The following is a 23,922-nucleotide window of genomic DNA, read 5'->3' on the forward strand; positions in this document are numbered from 1 at the left end:
CTTAAGTAGCCCCCACCACACACTTGTCTGTTCGGATTGAAGAGTAACCCACTGTGCCACTGGTGCATGTGAGTGTGGTAGAGAAACGCGTGCGTGTCTGAGGACATGCCCTTTAGAGAATTGTTTCACAGAGCTTTTAGCTCAGCTGATTTACAGGCTTTCACATTCTGTTGGACACAGAGCTAGACATGCCCAATTTCATGTGTAAACTACCACTGAATGACAGCTTTGCCTGGCAAAGTGTGCATCCAGATATAAGGATCATGTATTGCATTTTAAACATGGGAATGATCAGGTCTGGGTACCTGTGTGCTACACACATGAATGGGGGTAGCATTAAAGCGCGACAACAATTAACAGTAAGCTTAAGCTGACTCCTGTACAGTGACTGTTGAAAATAAGCTCGCTAACCTGCTGAGCAGCTGAGCTCTTCCTGCTGAATAATCACTACAAAAGCTGTGGTGATTACCTCTCACACCTGAGCCTGAAATCCTGGCAACACCTGGGAACTACATACATACATATATATTTATTTTATTTTTTTATTTTTTGGCATTATCACACAGATTCACACAGGCTCACAGATAAGCACTGATCTCAAACTCTTGGTCAATGGCAGACTGAAGATCTGATGGAACCAACACACACATACTGACACACACACAAACACACACCAGGTAGCATTCAGCCAACCCCGCAGGCCCCGTGTTAACGGCTTAATCAATCTGGATAACAAGAGTGGAGCAGGGGCAGAGGGGAAATTGAATGTAGTTCTCTGGCTCTCACTCCAACTTAAGAATGCTAATTAAAACCTCCATCTTAAATCAATTGCTTATTATAATGCAAATACTGCATAATGGTTCCCCTCTCATTTGCTGTTTGTCTATGTCTGAGCAGCATTATTAATGGGAGCCCAAGTACAGTTTGGGAGAGCCACTGTCAACACACAATGTGCTGTCAAGACTAATGGTTCCAATTCAATAGATTAAAGCAGCGAAAATAATAGAAGACAGCATAATACAATAAGCCAGCACACTGTAACACAAAATAGTAAATAATTAGGGACCACTAGACAGGAAAAGTGGTTTAAACAACTAATTTCTTAACACAGAAGCAATCAAATTTGGTGGTTTTAAGTGGTTAAACTAGTTACGCTATAAAACATAAAGAGCTATCCATTACTCTTCACAGCTATAGTGGGTTTTGTTGTCAGTTCATTGTCAGTCAATTAAGTAACGCTCCAATAGTACCGGACTACCATCTGTCTCGGTTCTAGCAAAGGCCATTAACCCACAGACAACTAAGGCTGTTGTTACACTACATTGCAAGTCTGGTCAATTAGGTCGGCTCTTGCCTGAGACAAGTTAATCAGTGGCTTCTGGAGCCACACATGCATATAAAGTTTATTCACATACACATACACACACAAAAAAAAAAAACATCTGGTGCATAGACCATCAGCTATATGTACATGAATGCAGTCTCAGGTCAATGAATTTTAGCCTCTCTACATGGCGCGTGTGGCTCTCAAGGAGACAGTGCTTTTTAATGTGATCAAACGTAAGTGATGCTGAAGGTAAACTGTACATGTACTAATGTAAAGGAGCATTATTTACTCCTGACAGTATAGCTCTAAAAGGTGTGTGTGTGTGTGTGTGTGTGGTGGGGGGTGTTGATGGGGGTAGGGACTTGCACTATCCAGGTTTGATTCAAAATACAACATACAATATCCCGTGATTTCACCTTAAAAATATCAGTTTTACATTTGAGGTGGACTTGAGGTGGTCCTGTGGTGCAAAAGGAGAAAATTAATGGTCCACCAAAAGTGTGATGTTGACTTACTCTGATCATGAGGACAGCCTTTCGGATGTCGCGAACGCCATCATACACCAGGCGGGATGCGTCAATGAACTCGTTCTCATCCACAGGCTGTGCAGGATTTGCACTCAGGGCCTCCACTGCAGCCTCCACCTGCTCTGTGAACCGTGGCATGACTGAGGGAGAAAGAGACACAGAGAGAGAGAGACACACACACACACACAGAGAGAGAGAGAGAGAGAGAAAGGGAAAGTGAGAAAGAGTGTGAAGAAATATAAATGAGGAGTCACTCCAACACACTGCAAGTGTGGGTAGGTGGATTACAAAAATAGGAATAAAAAAATATTAAATTCAAGACCAGACACTGTTTACATCCTCTGTTTTAAAGTAAACGGCTCCTTTTCTCACATGAAAGTGAGGCATGACATGTAGTACACTGCATGAACATATGAAAAAAAAAATCTCAACATAGACAAAAATAAATGTTGCATAAACCCCAAGACCAGCCACCGCCCACCCGCCCACACACACCAACACACAGCCAATGGGGCATTGAAACCTCCAGTGCTATGTGGAGAGCTTACTGGAGCAGTGGTGCCTCCACAAGAGTTCCTCTCCGATCCATGTTTGCCACATACCCAAAAGGTTATAGGCTATCAAAGGCTTCATGACATGAACCACAAACTTAGACACCCTCAAGAGGATACAAATTTGCAATTAATATCACTCATCAAAAAGAACTAGCGAGGGCCCAAAATCTGCTATGTTGAAATAAAAGATTCCACACTGTGCAACTGAAAAACAAAACAGATTGGCCTCTGAATAGTTAATAAAGCAAAGCATGGTGGTTACAAAAGCTTTGACAGTTGGAATACACTTGCGCTCATTGGTCTACTTACTTATCACCTTCTATATGTTGTTAGGATGATCAAACTGGGTGTTGCGATAGGAAGGGGAAGCAAAATGCCGAGGGGAAGCAGACCCCTTGATTTGGCATAATACATAGCAGCTTTCCTCTAGAATGTTTCACAAAGCTGTCCCAGTGGGCATGTATTTTGCCCCATCGATGATATAATGGTTGCTCCAGAGGGCTCTGCGGCACATTTGCATTAATAGTCTTTCTCATTCAGTATTTAAGATTCAGCTGGGCCCTCATGGTAGATGCATGGATGTAGGGACAAGGAGCAGAAAGGAGCAGGAGCAGCAAGGGAAAAGGAGAGGATTTAGTTTTGTGCATTAAAAAAGGTTTTAGGCTTGCCTGCAGGCTTCTAAGAGAAAATAAGGTTGAGAAGAAATTTAAGAGAAGCATTTGCAGCCACGACAATCCCTTTTCCCATTTTCCTCAAACTGCTCTTGATGAGTCATTGAAATCATGTCACCATGAAATCGACAAAGGCAAAAGAAATCTCAAATCTATTAATGATTAGTAAAACAAATGCACTGGTCCAGCATAGGTTTTTAGTTTTAATGTCCTGTGGTGTGGCTCCTTTACCCATGACTAATTTGAGAATTCAAAGCTTACTTCAAATTCAAACATGGAGCATCTAATCAATATCCTGACATGACACTTAATTGGGGTTAGTGTTATTGATTCAAAAGTGTTAATGTTAAAATGTAAATGTATATACTAAAATGTTATGTTAATACTGTGCTTTTACACCCTTTAAATAGGAAAAGGCTGATGCATCTAAAATGAGTCCTTAAATATTACAGACCTGTATCAATCAATGGAAACTGTAAAGCGTCAAATGTTTGTATCGGAATAAACTAGATTGATGAAGCTGCAGATGGAAATTTGTTTTCATGCTTGCAACTGCTTTCAAAGTGGATCAGTGAGATAATCTTGCAAGAACTTTACTAAGCTATTATGAGAGGCAATTCCCAAATTATGACTGGGAACACTGAACATTTCTAAAACTGTTGTGATTTAAATACGTGATATATCTGATATTTGTTCTGCTGGGGTATCTTATTGATTTTTTTTTTTTTTTACCTTTACTTAAGAATACAAATTTTTGAAGTTCTAAACTGGATGGAAATGAAATGCAAAGAGCTGTATTAACTAATATTGTATCTTTGTGGTAGTAAAAAAGAAATCTGAGACCACCTGTTTTGACAACAGATTTACATTTACCTTACAGATTTATTTCTATTTAAAATATATGTTTAAAAAAAAAACCAAACAAACTGTAGCTTGACAAAGGTAAAACTATTACCTCATAGTTGTATTCCTCTGCCAACCCGTCACTGCTTCCAACTACAGTGATCATGAGGTGATTTGGGTTCCACAAACAGAGAGACTTAGCTCATCCAACGCCTCCCTTCAATCAGCTTATTACCTCTTCAGTATTTCAGCCCTGGCTCTTCACCCATTCATCATAACATCATATTCTCGGCTACAGTGGGAAAACTATTTGGGATAACTAATGGACATTTGTGCCAAATTTTAAGAAATTCCCTCAAGGTGTTACTGAGCTATCACATTTGAGAACAAAATGTACATTGGGCGCCCTGGTGGTTCACCATGGAGACTGTATACCATGTAATACTAAGGCTAAGCTGCAGCGGCTTGGGTTCGAATCTGACCCAGACCCTTTGCTGCATATCATCCCCTCTCTCTGCCCTGTCTTTGCTGTGTGACTGTCTAATAAAGCAGAATGCCCAAAAATGTCTTAAATAAATACATACATAAATACATACATACATACATAAATAAATAAGATAATAATAATAAATAATGGGACATCCATAAGTACATACATACGTACTTACAGACAGACAGACACCCTGAAAACATAATGCCTCTGGCCATGGCTGTTGCCAGCACAAAGGCGTAAAATTACATAAATCAAGCTGTGCTCGTAAACAGCTATTCAAATGTCAGGCAACTGGCTGACAGCCAGTTCAGAGTTTGACATCCGCTCTGAATATGAAGAGTTCCTTCAGAAAGTATTGAGGCCCTTTTTCTGCATGTTGTGGTGTTAAACTCTGAACTCAAAATGGTTTGACTTCAAGTCAATTCTCTACACATAACAAAAAACAGACTTCTTTTTTCAGAGATTAAAAATGACTTTTAGGCACGTCTGCAGTGTGATCACAGTTTACCTGTAACTACTTCAAATGATTGGAGAGGATTTAAAATGAAAACACATGTATGGTCATTCAGTGTGTCAGAATGCACTCCAAGAAGCCAAGAAACACACTTGAGTGTACACACAGATGAAGAATTGTGAGAGAGATCTGGGAACAATTTCTAAAGTGTATTGAGTTCAAGAGTATAGTAGAAGAGTACAGTAGGTTCCGTCTCTGGGACAAAAAAACATGAATTACCTGGGCTCTTTTTAAAGCTGGTCGTCGAACCAAACAGAAATACTAGGCAAAATGAACCTTAATCACGGAGGTGACCTAGAACCCAAGGGCCACTTTGACAGAGCTACACAGTGCTGTGATTGCAAAATGAGATCTTGCCCGAGGGACAACATTCAGTGAGCAGCACTTCTCAAATCAGTGCTGTATGATAGAGTGCCAAGAAAGAGGGCACTCTTAGGGTAAAGAGAAAAAAAAAGAATAAAGAGGCACGTGACAGCACACCTAGAGTCTGCAAAAAGGTACATGAAAGACTCAGAGCCAAATGCAAAATATTCCCTGGTATTATGAAACAAAAATAAAACTATTTCATTATAATGTAAACACACTTTCAGAACGTAGACACAGCTCACCATCATCAGTCATCTAACATCTCTACTGAACGGAATAACCCTGATGTGATACTACAAATATATGCCTTAGTAGCAGGACTTGTTGGCCACAAGCAGCAATAACTACTAGTCTTTAAGCTTTCAATATTTTTCCCATGAAACTCCTGCCCGTCATGAATGCAACGTGAGCCGGTCACCAACAGCGTGAGAAACCAAACTTAACACAACTCCACACAAAAGACTGAAGAGCACAGCAGTGATTTACACTTCTCACTTACTGTCAGAAGCTACATGGCAACAAGATATCAAGCACCCTCCCCAGTACTTCTTTTCAAAAGACAGTGTCCAGTGGAATGTAACAGTGAACAGGACAATATATAATGGTATGTGCAATTGCGCTCACAGTAACTTTTTAAATGTTGGCCAGCTTTATTTAAAAGTGGCAAGTTACTATTTATAAACACCATTACTAACACATGCAAGTTTGAAGGGAATTGTAGAATTTAAGTTTCACTTTTGTTTTCAAGTTCAGTAGTCTCAGTAGAGAGCATGATGTGATGTGCACCTGTTAGGTGCAGCAATGGAGACTGATGTAGTTCAATTCTACCAAATGAGTATGTTTTTCTTCTTTTGTGGTAGTTGTACTGATATCATGGCAAGGCACTAGAAATGAGCCTATGGTTAAGATTGCCTTGCCTACTCCACAAAAAAAGTAGCTGGTTCATGCTCGGCTCTGATTTTGTGCTACTTTATTATTTGCTTTCACAAATTTTCATTAGCTAGTCTGCTATCAAATAAACAATGATGGAGCAAAATAGCAAACCATACAGTCACAGTAAATACAACCACTGAAAAAACTAGAGGTTCTGTCATTCACAACTGAATACATCCCCACAGATCTGTGCATGTAAGCAAAGATGCTCAACAAGCACACTAAATGAAATTACAATTTACCTATTGTGTGTGCAATTAGCTACATCACGTGGGATTAAATTTATGCACATTTCACTCTAAGGGACAAATCACATACTTGGCCAGACAAATGTGGTGTCACTTTACGGAAAGTTTGCTTCAGAGCACCAAAGACTTTAAATTCAGGTGATTGCCCCATGGAACAATGACCCAAAACGTACAATCAAATTAACACTGGAACAGGTTCAGAACAAGAATGTTATGCAGCAGAGCCACAGCCCGAACTTTAATTCCATGGAAAATGAAAGGAATGCTGTAGTAAAAGCTGTTCCAAGCTTCAATCTTGCCTTAAGTGGAACTTGAATAAGCTACCATAAAATTAATTCAGTGATAGTGTGCTATTGTGGTACCTGAATTGCAATCGCAACAGTGAAATACTGCAAAGTTTCAGCTTTATGGATCTTTACATGGCAAGTCTGGTTCTGTGGTACCTGTGTCAGTGAGGAGTTTGGTGGCCTCCAAGACCTTCTCAGTGTAGACTCCAGGCTCATAGTTATCCATTTCTGAGGTGACCACATGGACCACCCTGGCAGCACGACCTCGAATAGCCCCAGCTGTGCGATCCAAGCCATCAACATCCTTCTCTTGCAGAGCGATCACACATTTATTCACATCCTCTAGGATGTGGTTCTCTGGGGACATAAAACAACAATTCAATTACTTGTTCAGTTACTTGTTTACAGTTTACAGTAACCACTGTTTTAAGATACCATAAACCTGCTTGGATGTATAGAGCGAAGAAGGCAGATTTAACATGGGTAATGAATGCAAAAGTATTCACTGTAACCTAAATCACTATAAAAACAAAATAGCGAAAAATCTATGCCAGTAACAAGAAACACGCAATTGTAGGTGGCAAATCCTCATCCTTCATGCTGAGGTTGTATTGTACTGGATTTTAGATGGCTAATGGAAAGCACAAGGGCAGGAGAGAGAAGACTGAAGACAAATGCTCAGATGGCTTATTAATGGGGAGCCTGTAAAATGCAAATGTCTGCTGTGTAAACTGCAGTCTGTCCTTGGTTGGAGGTGAAGGGAGTCACTCTGCTTAATGTTTAATGAGAACTCTTTAAGACCATGCCTGACAACCCATTTGTGTGCCTTAACATACGTGACAGGTTGTCAATTTCAGATCTAGTTTTGCTGATGCTTCAGTGCTTTCTTCTGGCTTGAAGAGCTTTATCAGCCTTTGTAGGTATGGTTGTCATCAGAGAAGACTAATTCCGTGTCTGGACTGCATATGTCAGTGACTGAAGGTACCAGTTCTGACTGTCTATACCAGTTCGGTCCTGTCCATGCTTTTCAAAGAGTGGAGCAGCAAAGAAGCAGCCACGCTTTTTGTGCAGTGTACTGCTTTACACTTGTGTTATACGCGTATTGTCGGAAAAAATAGACTTTGAGCGTAAATAAACGCTTAAGGTTGCAGTTACGCCCATGACACGCATTTAAGATGCGAGCCTGCGCGGAGCAGGTGCAGAGAGCTGCATAGATTAAAATTGAGTGTGATGGGCAAGCAAAAAAAAGTATCTTATATGCTTGCAGTCTAGGCACGGGGTATTACCACTGCTCCACTTGTGCTCTGCTTTTTCTCCCCTTAAAGATAAATGCTTAAATGCTTTGGTACCAATGCCTCTAAACAGAGACCAATAGGTCAAGCGGTCCACCAATTAAGAGCGTGCTTTCCATTTTCCCCTTTTAAAATACCATTAATCCTAGCCAGACCAACACCATAAAACAACAGTTATCTTTCTCATGTGACATGCAAATGAGAACCACTCACCAGATACACAAAGGAAGTCATCAATGGATGTTATGTCATCAACAGCATCAGTGAGGACACGGACCTGCTTCTCCCACTGCTCCTTGAACAAATCCATATTGTCCTGGGCCACCTTACTGTTGGGCTTGGCAGCAAGGGCTAACGCTGCATTAATCACCTGCAATCACCCAATTACAACCATTAAATCCCCATTACAGCAGAGCCTTCAGCCACAACTATAGCATAGGTTGATTGTAAGACCCCCACCTCCCTCTGACACCACACAGTAACATTTGGACTGCAGCATAAAGCCAATTCATTCCTGGGAGTGATTAGGGTCATTGAGCATTTTGAAGGAATGAATGAAATAAAACAAATGGCTGCTTGTTTTTCTTTTTTTGTGGAGAAACACATCTGAGGATATCAAAGCTGAGGATGAATGGGAGTCATTAGATGAGATTAAAAAGAGCAGTGGCAGCACACTAGAGAGGGCTGGCAAGGCCAAGGGGTTGAGAGATGAGGGAATGGGAGTTGGCACGGCAAGGGGTATGAGGAAATAAGCTCAGCACTGGCAACATGGGCAACAAGAGTTGATATTTTCAAGTTGTTGTTTTTTTTTTTCTGACACATTGTATCTGATTTGTCCATTGCGATATTCACAATATTACAAACCCAGGCTTGAATCAGAATAATGCTGTTTAATGAGAAATGATTAAAGATGTAAGTAGGCTCTGGAACTGCAGCGACGGATGGATGGAATTAGGGATGGAGGCTGGCAGAGTTATGGAAATGGGGGATGGGCATTTACTGAGTCAAAGGCTTGAAAGAGTCCAGAGAGTGGGGTGGACTGTAGATGTAACACGCAAGTGAATGAGGTGGGTGGGGGTTGGGAACACAAGCCACTGAGACAGTAAGGTACCTGAGGGCAGAGAGTTTCCAGCTGGGAGGCTGCCATACGGACCAGTTTCACTCCCTCCTCATTGTTGGAGATGGAGCATGCCAGGTTGGCCACCTAAACAACAAACACAAACATCTATTATTCACTCACAACAAGGTTGTTTGACACAGACTTGGGCCTATATCTTTCTTTCTCTTTTTTCAGATTTATTTTTAATGAAGAAAGTGTTTCAGGATACATTCCATTTCTACAACATAGAGCTTTCTCCTCATTACTGTTTGATTAATTTTTACAGTTATCTAAGGACAGACTTATTTCAAAAGTAAACAACAGACAGCAATATATCAAAGGGGGCAGTTAATAACAGCGCTCAAGAGAGAAATGCAGATACATTATGCATCTCAGGTGAGCACTCTATGGAAACCAGGCTCAGAGATTCATCCCTTTCTATTAGAAATGAAGCAGCACTGCAACACAACTAGTCCCAATGGAACACAAACCCACTGCTGAGGATTAATTAATAACGCTGCTAAAATGATACAATATAATAGCATCAAGGGAGGGAAAAGAGGAGGGGAAAGGAAAAGGGCAAGGGTATAGAAATGAAATGATGAAAAAAGTTACATTTGTTTTCCACAAGGATAGTTTATTTCTCAAAATTCAAATGCCAGTGGTGGCTGACAGATCAAGGAAGAAGTTCTTGTCAATGATTAAATCACCAAGCTGCCTGCCACACTGCCATTACCCTCATGGAATCAGAGAGGCAAATATTCCTGACACTTTCAAAAACCCAGCAGCCCACTGAAGAAAAAAAAAGTGCTGAGCTAAGCAAGCGCCGCTCCCAGTTGCCAACATTTATAGTTTGGGAGTAAATTCTGCTGTACTGACCAACAAATCAAGTCTTCCAACACTGCATTTTCTTGATATTTTGGCATCAGCCATAGGGAGGGTAACATTATGAATCCCCTAATGTTCACCAATTTAGATCTGAAAATTTAAAGATTGCCATTTCTTGGCTGGAATGTGCTGGCAACAATGCAGCACCAGAATTCTTAGGATTTGGAGTGGGATTATCCAATGAGTATGAAAATGCACTCAAATGTGATCAGTTACAGAGACAAAACCAACAAATCCGCAACGATATAATGTTGGCGCTCTAGGCCCATCTGCAGGAGGTCTCTTTTGTGTTGAGTTTAGGGAATTCCTGAGCAAAAACTAAAAAGTAGAGAGACTTAAATGATGAGTTAAACTGAGCATTGGTTGGTGCACTTGCAGTGGATGCATCACAAACTTCAAAAGTGGCAGAATAGATGAGAGTCTCTTAAGGATCCTCTCCTCCTCCTGTCTCACTCTCCTCAGTCCTTCAAAGAATGCCCTTCTCTGCACTGCAGAGAGTGAGAAGTCTGCTGAAATGTTAAAAACCTGTATCCCAACTCTGATGACAAGCACTTATGTCAGTCCACCATATAATACATAACCATGCAAACACACACTGATGAGCCAAATAAAAAAAAAAAAAGCAACCAAAGAGGAGGGCTGAGAAGGTGGCTACATAAAGATCACTTTGCATTATATGAAGGTTCTGATGTTTTTACCCTCATGATGCTTATACGCATACACTTACCCCATTCATACTGCCTATCTGGCTTTCTCTCGGTCCTAGTATGACACTATTAGAAAGTGTAGATATTAAAGAATACAGGCTAGCTAACTGTGTGGTGGGTCTCCTGAAGAAATCAAGCCCTTGATAAGCTCATGCCATTCCATTAGCCATGCCGTACATCATCATGTCATCAGAATGTCTGGAGGGAAAAATAAATCAGACTAAATCAGTGCAAATTCCATCAAAACGATGTTTAAATTAGCACATGGATTAAATCTGCACCAAGAAGTCTAAAATCATGCTAAAAATGAAAACTGACTACAATATTGCATCAGTGTCAGTCCAATGCTTCAGTGATCCATGCAGAGTGCTGACCAACTCTGGGTTTTATCTTAAATTCACCATGCAGTGTTTCCCCTCATGTCTGGTTCATGCTTTCCTCGGACACGGATGCAACCAGGCACTTTGCACACTGGCCAGCTGTAAGGGGTGCAAGCATCACCGTGCACCAGCTGAAAATCGAAACCACGCAATAACAAACATGTGTCTCCTTCAATGAAAGGCTGAGCGGAGAGGGAGGAAGGGTGTGGGTGGGGTGGTGGAAATGAAGTGGAAGACTTAAACCAAGGACCTGTTTACTTTGGAAGAGAGGACAACAGAGGGCAGCATGTGAAACATGAATGCCCAAGACTCATGACAGTGGCTCATGCCCCTGGCTGCATTTGTGTCTGCAGCAAGCACAAACAGTTTTCTCCAACAATGTGCACATGTGTTTCGCATGGCTACTCAGGTTCACCTGACATTTACCTTACATGAACACACGCATGCACATGCACACATCTGTGTGTGACAATAAATCACAACTACTAATGTAAAATATTAAGGATGCAAGCTCAAATCAAAACGCAAAATAAATCATTTCACGTTAAGCCCAATTAAAGACAATAATCTAGCCAGACTTTTAGAAAGCACAACTGCCTCTCATTAGTTGATAATCTCTTCCTCACCAGCAGGCTGTTGTAAGCAAGCTACTATGTAACTTCTACCACAGCTGATGTCACTCGCTGGCTGAATGCCTTCCATTTGAAGAGATCATACAAGTTCCATCAAAGAAAGGCATCCAACACACAACACACAGCTAAGGTAAGAATCAGTTAAGAGATAACAAAAAATATATCAAGAAATTTTGACAACAGCCTGTCTGAAACATCTATTCAATATACTGAAGTCTGCATCCATCAGAAATGTTTGCTACATCTTCAAATTATATTAAGTACAGAAAATTAAATGAACTCATTACCACCAAAACAGTATAATGTACAAGCTCATGTAAGCTATGAACAGCACTGCCATTTTCAATGTCTCAGTCAGATTATACCTGTATGACAACACATTCAACACAGAAGGAACACTTTGCTACATTTGTCTGGACACGTCACAATAATCTCATTGTTTGATGTCTTTTAAACAAGCAAAAAATTTTCTCATTGTCAGCAGGAACTGACATTCAAAGCAAAAGTAAATGAGACTGGGCAGTGTGGCTCAAGCTGTCACTCAGCTTTATGTCCTGTTATGAATAATGACTTTCAAAAGACTACTGTAATGGTTTTTGGGAGAGGGAATTGCTTAATTGGGATTACAAACGTCTGGTAACAATGTAGGTTTCAAACAACTAAATGGACCGTCTACATCTGCGTAGCCTATGTTTGCACAATTCAAGACCCCATAGCAATCATGCATGAGATACTGCAAAATTATTGCACCACTCCTGCATCTATGTAACATAAAAACTGCCATGGCATCATGCACACACAGATTCAGCATGCTTTGATTTACCAGCTACACTTACAACATATTCTCTGGCTTGCAGGATGAGACAGCAGGAACCACAGAATACTTCATGCTACTTCTCAATCTAGAAAAGACAGCACTGGTGGTGAGGTCAGGAGACTGTAGAACCTTTCACTCTTACAACTATGTATTTGTAATGAAACATCAGGCATATTCAGTCCGTAGAGGAAGGCAGGGGACCTACTGCAGCCTACTTACTGCCCAGCTGACTGTGCATCCCACTGTCGAGTATGAATGGATGACTGTGTTAGACAAATAGATTACAACATTCCTGGGGATACGCTGAATCAATGGCCGTGGCTCAATGGAAACATTTATGCATTGTGACTTGTGATGTCGACAGTCTAAAGCTTATGATGACTTATCGCTCCAAAGCCCCTGAATGTACAGTCATGACAGAAAAACAGTTTTTCAATTTGAATACTGTAACTCCTGTCTAATATTTTCATTGGCACAAACATTCTATTGGCTGGCACAGACATCCTGACAGCCTCAGAAGACAATGTGCATGTCAAATCAAACCCACTGCATCTCAGCTGTGAATTTTTCCATTTAGTCTTTTTCATCTCATTACAATAAGAAAAGGCACTTTTTTCCAAACAAGAAAATTCACACCAATTCATAGCATCTTATAAGAACATTAAGGCAGCTGCATATTCTGCTTCTTTTCTAGGCTGCACATAGCATCTTCCTCTGCTAACTACGAGCTAAAATCTCTACCTCATCCTGAGCAGCCTGGAACCTTTAAGAACATGGCCTTGGGGCAACAACACTAAGCTCAGTCTATTTTTTCTCTCTGCTCTTAAGATGATGCATTTCACTGCTGAAAAATAAGCCTACAAGAATGAAAAAGAAAACCATTCAAATAAACACTTTAGTAATGTAGACATATATTGGCATTTTGTATGCTTCAAGATTTGGCTATGTTTAATGCAAAGGCAGTCTACTAATATTAGCATCAAGGTAAATTAACTATCAATACAATGTGTAACACATATTGTTACAGGTATTTTAGCTAAGGAATCACATGATCTCTGAAAATGACATTAAAACTAGGGATATTTTTAAAGGATAATCAGGCTTCTCAGTCCAGAAAGAAGACCTATGACTATATTGTCAAGAAAGCCATGTAATGTCACTTTTGAAGGGTAATATGACCAAGGATACCTTAACAAGGGCATGAGCCATGACACACAACTTTGCCAAAGAGTCATGCCAGAGAGTTCCCATTCAAAATCATGGTTGCCATGTGCATTACTTTTAGATAACATGTGCAAAGGATCTTTAATGCCAACTTCTGGTAAAATTAATTTCCGTTACATAAATGCAGCACAGGGAAATTCCTTGTATTATCACTATTATTACAACCAAATGAAGCTCCAATATCTATTTTTTAATCAGATAATGTAAACAATTAATTTATGAAACAAATTTAACAGTCAGTGTTTCTGTTACATTTTTTTCTTCCAGTGGTAATACAGTCTGTGGAGCTTATTTTCAGAAACAGCAAAAGCTGCTACTGATAATAGAGATACTATAGGAGCACTGTATTTGACAGTGTGCTTTTCTCACTCTGTCCACAGCCACACTTTGCTCTGCTTATTAAGGGTCATTGTTTATTAAGGTTCAGTATTTTACTCAAACAAACCCAGGCTGCTGCATTTAGATACTCTGACCTTGTTCAAAAATAAACTACAGTGAACACTCATGTATGCATGTACTCACTCATTTTTACCAAAAGTAAGGATGATCAGGTGAATGTGATTGTTGTATGTCAAGTGGCAATGCATGTTTGCTGCTGCAGTGGCTAATCTGTGTGACAAAAATATTTTCTGGCAGGCGAATATTTCAGTTGCAACAAGATTAAGGTAGCAAAGCAGTTTTGCGTAATAGGTATGGAATTTAAATAGTCTGGCCAATGCTAATGACACTAAATTAAGAATTCATCAGCTGGAAGGGAAAAAAAATGGAAAAAAATGAATTGAAAATTGAAAGGAATTACCATTTCTAATTACTTTATAAGTATATTTGTATCTGCCTGAAAATTAATTCTAACAGCAACAATGGGGTAAAACAGTCCCACATAAAACACATAAAAGGAATCAATGGATGTAGAGGCTGAAAACACAAGATGGCAAAAACAAAAGTATGCAAACAGACTGCCTGTTGTACCAGTAGGGCCAATTATTTGCCATGCTCTATGGAATGGAGAGGTTAACATACGGATGACCTCAATCAGACCATAAGCACCTGGACAGTACCGTGTCCAATCCACTCTCTAGTGCCTGAAAAAGACAACACCACATACTGATGAGACTACAGGGATGTGAAGTTAAACTTTGATCCTGCCTTGGGAGGAGTTTACTACTGGCTGACACACTGAGCTGGGCAAACTGCACAGGGCAGGAGACCAGAGGCCCTGCTGATAAGGAGGCTGAGTGAATCAACATGCTGCATTACCTGCTAGTGTCTAGTGAGAACCTAAAAGCTATTAAGAAAGCTACAGTACCTGAACCACACCAACAACAGCCACACAGACAAAATTTAAGAGCTGCAGGAAAGCTAATATCATGATTTAATCTCATGTTAGAATTTAATTTCCCTGTGAATACAACAAAATCCATAAGAATGGACATATGCTGGAGATATGCTGCCAACCTGGCTGATTATTCCCTGCAAACATCGTCAAATCATTCATTAAGAGCACTGCAGTGGCCTTATGAGCGAGCTCACCAAGCCAGTTAATGTTAGCGAAAGTGTCAACTTGAATGCACCATTTAATGATATGACGTGAAATTTTCTGCCACATTGAGCAGCAATGAGATGTACACTTGCTAACAAAAGCTAGCTTACTATGCAACTAGTTATCTGTGTGATCCTGAAATTAACTCACCCAACCAGACCAACTATATTTTGTGAACCAAAAGGATCTAATCTCTGATACTGCTAACAGAAATTTCCTGTCACACAAAAGCAAATGAGTTTACCATACAGTGCTTCAGAGTGCTAGACACATCATCAGCATGCTATGAAGGACCGCCCATTCTCCTAGACATCATCTGTGCTATTGCCTTCAAGTACCTTTTGTAAGCGCCTTCATTCTAACTAGCAGTTGTAAATATGACTTCTTGCATTTTGGTGACCTATTTCAGTCTCAAAACGCTGAATTTTGCCAAAAGGTGAGTAGTTTGCATATATGGATACTGATTTCAGTTCATATTTGCAAGCCCTACCTTCTACCAGTAATTGCTTTGCTGAAGCAAACAGAAAGCTTGATAGGAAAGTATTGTTTGGTATTCGTATTGAAGGTCCACATATCAGCATCTGTATCAGAACTATTCAAACATCCAGAACCTTCCAGAGCCAATATGTCATTTTCTCTCTGGTTCAAAAGTCTATAGTGGTGGAGCAGCAGGCAGCACACTTCATGTGTGTGAAGGTGATGTACTGACTCTCTGGCAGGAAGGTTTTGGGATGGACTGATTTTTTTTTTTTTTTTCTGTCCAAACAACTCCCTGAAAGGCAGCTGACAGTCCCTGCACAAGCTGCCCAGTGGAAAAAAAGATGGCTGACCTCCAGTGGAGAATTGTGCATGGGGCAATAGCTACAAAGAGGTATCCGGCACACCTGCACCCAAGCACTAGTGTGGGTCGTCCCTTCTGTTTAAAACCCAAGAATGTCACAACTTTCCATTGAATAGAGACCTTTTCTTATAAAGGTTTTATGTTTGGTCCTGAATGCAAAAAGAATCTCTGTACACTGTGAATGATGGTACTCGCTTGCTTTTTGAAGCCATACTCTCACTTTTTTTTCTCCTGTGATTATTTTCTGCAATGTGGCTTTTTCTTTTGTTCACTGTATCTTTGTTAATTTCAGGATATGGCTGTACAGAGACAGCAAACCTTATTTAAGATGCAAGAAATTCATCACCTATTATATAAAATTCTTTAACTCAACAATTACGGCATGTTTTACGAGGCAACATATTCGTTAGTGTGTGTGATGCAGTCTCTATATCACCATTTACTTCGGTCCCCCTCCGCAAAGGCAGTAACTACCTATAAAAGTAGGAGGAGGCCAATTTTACCACTTCCAAAAACGTCCTGGCTCAAATCATGCTTGACATTTTGAATTGTAGTCTTCATATCTCTCTTCACCAGCAGTGTGTCAAATGTTTCCATATTGCACTTCAGTTCACCGAAAAAAGGCTTGTTAGCATTTCTAATGCTTGGCAAGTACCTAAAGCAGAATAGTAATGTAGTACAGAACAAAATGTGTCCATTTGACAGTTACCCCTTGGTCTAAAAAGATGACAATGTGCTCTACTGTGTGATCTGTTATTTGGGTACAGGTTATGGTCCAGTTTGTGTGTGTCATCCTGATTCTCCTTGTTGTGGCTCCTGTTTTTTTGTGAAACTTTAACTGCATGCTTATGTTTCATGGAAAACCTTTCCATGCGCCAGCTCTTGGCACAGAGAACAGAGATGTCAGTGTTTTGAATTATGCAGAGCATACATACCTGTTACCTTGATGTTACAGCAGCTTAGTGAAAAAAAATTTAAACTCTCTGCATGCTGGTCTCTCTGCAACACTGCACCATTTCTCTCACATATCTTGTTCTCTCTCATCCTCCAAAATAAAGCCCCAACCAAAAAAACTTCCACCCCTCATTTTATCTGCCTATAATTTGTTAAATCATTTGTTAGTTGGAAAGTTAACAGGCCAGGATTAAAGACCAAAATACTAACTTACTTTGGCCGCTTTGCTTTGAACAAAGGAGCATAGATAGATTCACAGGTTTACACACAAAGATGAAGCTGGAACTAACTTCTCTTCCACAAAGCAAATTCAATATATATTTTAGCACTCCAATCTAGTCATCCATGATAACATGCTCAAAGTACCCTAAAAAAGGTAATCAACACATTTATTTTAGCAATATGTATTCATGCCTAAATGCATAAAATTATCATCATTTAAGTTATTAGATAATATTCACACTTGTACCCCAATGGACACAAAAAAATCATCCAGTGTAGAAAAAATTGGGGGGTGAAAAAATCCATTCATTACAATTTTTTTTGTTGTTGTTTGTTATTTTTGGAACAATTTTTATATCACCATGTAATAGCTTAATGGGAATCAAGCACATCATTATAGGCATTAAAACTGAAAGAAAGAGATTCTGCTCCTCCACGTTTTAAATACAAAGTCTGAAAGAATATGGCTTTAATAATTTAAAGGATAAAGACTAGTTAGACATGAGCGCTGCTGTATGCAAACTACGCCACAGAAAAGCCAGGTATTGTGGTAAAACAACCACCAAGCAAGCCCTTATTTCCCGTATCAGGTTAAGAGTACTCAGAGAAAAAAACATGTAGACATAGTTTTTCTCTTTACTAATGCCTCTTAACTTTGATAGCATACAATGATGTAAGAAGGAGAAAAAATATCATACCATCGCGATTGCAATTTCATACAAAATGTACAGGACTGATGTACAGTACAAAAGGAAGGGCGTCAATCAAGCAGGAAAAGAACTGCATGAGTCCGCTCCATTAGGATGTTTTGGTGCGTCACTCATTGCATTTCGGCAAGGGCGGAGAGAACCACTTAAATGGAGTGTAATCTGTCAGCTGGCAGCAACACAAACACAATGTTGACACACTGGACAGCTGAGTAAACAAAACAATAGAGACAGAGCAAAAACAGAGGTTGTAGCTGCCCTAGGTGACTCAGAAACATCCCTTGAATTGGAACAAACATCTCCATAATTGTCAACACAAAGAACAGCAATGGTTGTATGTGTGCCTGAACAGATCTTATTTTATCACTGTTTTTCCCATCTGTGTGCCATGATGACACATCACACTCACTTTTATTTGGTTACTTCTTTCCTTGCCACTAATACCAGGCCCTCATAGAGGCACAAGCAAACCACACCCACCTGGGTCAAAACCACTGCAGCAGCGTAGAAACCCTCACTAAACTTGTTTGTAACACTGTATATCAAAGGCAAAAAAATAAATAAACACGGAAGTACACGGAAAAGTACAGATGCCGTGAAGTCCCACAGCACCTAGCTAAGTCTGCAGCATAAACTCTTGCTGTAGTTGAAGTTACTCCAGTCTGGGAATAATGGCAATAACCACATCATTCACAAATGTTTTGCCAAGAAGAAGAGATCCACTCTGCTGTGCTGCTACACTCTGTTAGATTAGTCGTCTCCAAGTATTATAGTATCCTATTAGCTGAAATGTTTTGTTAGCATTGCACAACTTAACTTGAGCAATGCAGCTCGAGCAAAACTGCTTTGTTTGTTCTATCAGTCTGTAATTAAAACACATTGTTATATAAATATGGAGTAAGCAAGCATCTTTCAAAACATGGTCAGAAAGAACAGTTTTGTTAGCAATGGACAAACAGAATAAATACCAGCTCTGACAAAAAAATATGCTCATTAGCCCAATCAAACCAAATATTCAGAAGTACATTTTTTGTTAGGTTTTATCTGCTACAAAAAAATAACCATTGTAGTAGCACAGCTATATCTAACACTAGGAAAACAAGGGTCACCTGAGGAAACGCCATTCAACTGATTGATTGAAAGATTTAGCCTGCCTTTGACAACTGATGAATGCAACTTGTGCCGGAGGAATATGACTCTCCTCCTCACACAAGCTTATTCCAGTTCTAGTATATTTGTCTTCTCTCTGCAGCAAGTTTCAGGGTCTCAAACAAGTTTCAGGTTTTTGTACTTTATGGAGTGAACAGAAATGAATAGCTACATGGAAGGTAGGAAAACCAACTGAAACATCTAGAAATCTTATGGTATTCCTTTGCAAAATGGACTGTAGTGGTAATGTTGTGTGTGAATTGTACTAAATGCTCTAAAACATGCAAAAACCCATGTATGACTGTGCATCCTTTCTTTCCAGACAATCTTTTTCTTTCTGTATCCTGGTAACACAATGCCAACACTCATCATATTAAGTAGTGGAATGTTAGTTCATTAATGTCATCTTGTAATGCTATTTCTGACACTCAGGCCTCCTGGAGCCACTTGAGGGACCTCTCCCCAGTGAGGTCCCCTTTTTCATCTGATGCTTCAGTGGCTTCCCCAGCGCCTGCTTACGCTGCACTGCCTCGGACCAACCCGCCAGTTACACTCTGGGCCAGCCGCCCATGGGGAGAGAGGTCACTTCCAAATGTCAGGCTATGACGCTCTGACACAGGCACTCAGGAGATGGATTGAAAGACCACTAATGAGGACAGCTAATGTTTCTGTCAGCTTGTTACCAGCCCAAGACCTTCACGTTTCCATGTATCTTGTATCTGCATTAACTTCACCTAACTCAATAGCCACATTTATACCGAATAGAGGAAAAGACAGCATTCATAGTGAATGACGAAGGGAAATGCAAAATCCCCCTTAAAAATATATATTTCAATCAACAAGAGGCATAATATCCAACTTTTCAGACAAGGAAAACATATTCCCAAAGGCAGCACTTGACCTTGGACTCGGGTAAATTCACTCCTCGGGCTCGAATTAAAAATTTGATTTGATGTGACCACCCATACCAATGTTGTCTGCCCTCTGCCACATTACATTGCAGCCTCTTCAATTTACAGAATGCTGCTATAAAGCCTGTGTACGTGCGTGTGTATGTTTATGTGTGTGCATGAGAGAGAGAGAGAGAGATTCATCTATCTAGACCACAAAAATTACTTACATTTTCTTTGTTTGTTACTTTGTTTTTATTAAAAATGATGATGTAGACTGAAATGATGGTGTAGACTGAGGTTTAGTATGAGCCAAAATGTCTATAGTCTATGAAATAAGAGCAAATTTTTGAACGTGCCTTGTGTGAAAGCAACACTGAGTTTTGATGATTTAAAAAACATTCAAAAATCTACAATACCTCAATCAGCTTGTTGGCATGTTCACGGAACACCTGTGCATACTCCTTGACTTCCTTCTCGTTGCCGTTCTTGGCAGCTTCAATCAGGACCAGGAGAGGAACATTAGTTTCCAAGAAGGAGTCAGAGACATGGTCCATTACAGCTTTACGCAGCTGTAAAGAGAGAAATGGGAAAAATGCCACTGTTAAAATATGTAACCATATGTATATGCAATGACACCTTATAGCACAACTTCTAGATCACACTACACAGCATGCCTGACCTCCATTCACAATTTGCACACCAACCTCACTAGACACCTATATTTTTACAGTTAAATTATACATTTTACATGAATAGTCCAGTGCAATTAAAAAAAATGTGAGATAAATGTGCTGTTATATGAAAGACAATGAGACAAGAAAAAATACAGGAAGCAAACCTGTCTGCGCAGGTCCCTGGTCTTCTTTGTCATCCTGTCGATGGCGCTATTTAGAGCATCACTCCTGTCTTTCCTGCCAGCCTGCAACATAAACATGAGAGCAGTTAGTGGGTACTGTGGTGCTGATGATTCATCATGACCTCAGGAAAGTCAAGCTGACATTATCATAATATATAATCGTTCTGGTCCAATTTTAATTTTCAGCAACAACTGTTGTCAATATGTTTCTTATTGGATCTCCATGACTTAGTGATGGGTTGGACATCAGTATATACTGTAGATAACCGAGTTTATGTAGATATTTAGCAATACTCCTTCAACTGTGGTTTAGTATTACAACCAAGGGGAACAGGGCAAAATGCCACTAATCACTGTTAATACTTGAAAACTGCTTAAAACACAGGGACATGACTGCTTTACATGTCTCATACCATGAGAATTTGCTGGATTGCTATGGAGGACACATGGAAGAAGAGAGTGAAATGTGTCCTGGAGGCAGTCAAAGTCCTAACAGCTCTTTTCCACTGATAGCACAGAGATGTTCAGTGACATACACCAAATTGCTAGCACACAAGTATAAATCTAAATCTTCCATGAAGGACAGAAGCATAATAAAATTAGATCAGATAAATAGGAAAGAACAACAGAAATGGCAAAGAAGCAGCTGGACTCAAGGCTGTCTGATCTTTCTTAAATGGCTAACAATAATGGCAACTTAACAACATGTATGGCAGTGGCATTGACCTGCCCCATCCCCCACAGCCCATTGGGGAGTTGTGCATATATTTTAGGGGCCAGAGAGGTCCAACAGCACTAATCCACTGATTTTTTTAGATGCAGGCTAGATGCAATGTTGTGCAGGGCTCTGGTCTACTCTGCCCCTACTCCCTCCATCCTAATTCACTCATGCATAGCCTATATTTCATTTCCACGCTGGAGGTTCTGAAGCACTTCTTCAAATGCTTATTATGGAGGCAGTTTGTCTATGGCATCTTTTATGATATGCAAGTGAGTCTCTCACTACCTGTCTCCTTCAGGACCGATTTAAGAACCCCCCTTTTCAACAAAAACAGGAGCTCCTAGATTGTGGAAAAATCTTTAAAATCCAAATAAAGTGCACTCTAAGGATCTAATGATCATGGAGCTCTTTGTTAGTGATGCTCCTCCAGCCGGTTCACTTAATTGCAGGCCCAATCAGAATTTCAGTTTGCTTTTTAAACAACATTTGGAGATCCAAGTCAAAGAGGTACCAAAGGTCAAATCCAGGGAGTATATATCATGCCGCCTGAGATACAAGTCTGCCCCCCTTCCTCTTTTCCATCTCACACTCAGCAGAGGAGTCCCAGCGGGAGATGGACTCTTCCACAGTAAATGTGAAGAAAGACTGCAGCATGCCAGTCAAGTGACCTGGAAATGCATGTTCTGTCTTGGTTTAAGACCTGAGAATTATGTAATTACATCAAGTAATTAGAGAGTAAAAATTTGGTACTTGGTTTTTTGAGTGTTGGTGGTAGCTCTTAAATACCCTAAATCAGTATTTGTTCAGTCATAAGCTACCTGAATATTACAAGACGATGTAGTAACACAAGAAATAAAATTATATATTCATATAAACAAAAACAGAATAAAGACAGGTAATTGAAATTTAGGTCTAAATTGTTCAATAGTTGCCAGCCTTCTAAACTGCAAAGTCAAATGGCTCTTCTTAGCCTATACAGGCTTTTTAATAGTTTAAGAAGTGGCACTGGAACCAGAGATGCCAGAACCAAAGACATCAATTGTGTGCCACCATTTTAAAATAACTGACAACAAGGTCAAAGGTTCAGTGTCAAGTAGGCAAGTGCCACAAGAAACTGGCATACCACAGGACTATGACAAGTTTGATCAATCACCTGAAATCTAAAGTAATGTCTAGTACAATCTAGTCTTGCTGGAGAAAAATCCACTAGGTGATTTTATCGATTCAGTGTCCCTATTCACTGGATGTATCCAATAATTACCTGCGCTTCAGGATTTGAGGACTCTGCCGCAATACCTAGGTAAAGATTTTTTAAATATTACTTTGAACAAGATGGCATTTGAGCCAGTGCTATAATTTAGCTCTGAAATACATGACAGAATGTGAGGGGAGGGTGACAAGCCCTAACAATCAAAAGTCATATTGAAGTGACTGTGCTGAGGAAGTGCAGCACCCTTTGAAGTGCTGTAAGTACAGCCTACACTCAACAAAATAAATAAACAAATGTATCAAATCCATAAAAAAAAAAAAAAAATCAAACCCATTTGTCTTTGCCAAATATAAAAAATGACAAATGCTCAATTAATAGTAAATGACAAAATTTCCATGACTTTGATGTTTAATTGTGCTTCACACCATCAATTCGACCTGGCTAATACATGTGCAAAGCTACTCTTATTTTACTTTGGAGCAGCTGGTCATACATCACACGCCAATGCTCAAAAATTAAAGCACTGCACTCAGGATGTGTAAATTATGGATAACAGTCAGACACCCTATGTTAGCATTTCTATAGCTTACACGCTCCTGTTCAAAGGTATGGCACTGCAATATAGCCATGTTTACCCTTGCACCTCTTTATGTTATTTAGAGTCACATATTACTAAGCACGTTTTGTTTAGTTATTTTATTTTATGTGCCTAGTTTAAATACGCATACAGCAGACAAGAGGCAACAGTGAGGCGAGGCTGAGATTTACAGCCATGGTTAATTTCAACAGCGAGCTGCCGCAACACGTTGGAGATATCAATATTCTGATGGTGACGAGCCAGTGGGAGGGAAGGTGGGGGGAGGGAGGGCAAGGAGGGGGGCGCAAAGGAGAGGAGGAGGAGGAAGACTGAGGTGCACAAGCACTGTGTACAAGGCAGAGAGCAAGTGACTGAGCAAGAGAGCGAGAGTGTTTGTGTGGGAGAGAGAGAGAGACAGAGAGAGAGAGAAACAGTAGTGATGATCGACGC

At 40.0% G+C, this 23,922-nt stretch overlaps 1 protein-coding gene across 1 annotated transcript in view; it reads right to left on the reverse strand.

Moving 5' to 3' along the window:
- The window catches only part of ctnna1 (catenin (cadherin-associated protein), alpha 1), a 117,071-nt gene that overhangs the window by 34,665 nt on the left and 58,484 nt on the right, over nt 1-23,922 (reverse strand). Inside the window, exons 8-13 of the mRNA XM_030061463.1 lie at nt 20,947-21,027; nt 20,525-20,677; nt 9,167-9,259; nt 8,269-8,425; nt 6,920-7,120; nt 1,843-1,994 (exon numbers count right to left, since the gene is read on the reverse strand). Coding sequence (XP_029917323.1) covers nt 1,843-1,994; nt 6,920-7,120; nt 8,269-8,425; nt 9,167-9,259; nt 20,525-20,677; nt 20,947-21,027 — 837 coding nt within the window. The remainder of the gene's footprint in view (nt 1-1,842; nt 1,995-6,919; nt 7,121-8,268; nt 8,426-9,166; nt 9,260-20,524; nt 20,678-20,946; nt 21,028-23,922) is intronic.

Source organism: Myripristis murdjan, chromosome 10 (assembly GCF_902150065.1).
Source record: "Myripristis murdjan chromosome 10, fMyrMur1.1, whole genome shotgun sequence".
Classification (NCBI taxonomy): Eukaryota; Metazoa; Chordata; class Actinopteri; order Holocentriformes; family Holocentridae; genus Myripristis; species Myripristis murdjan.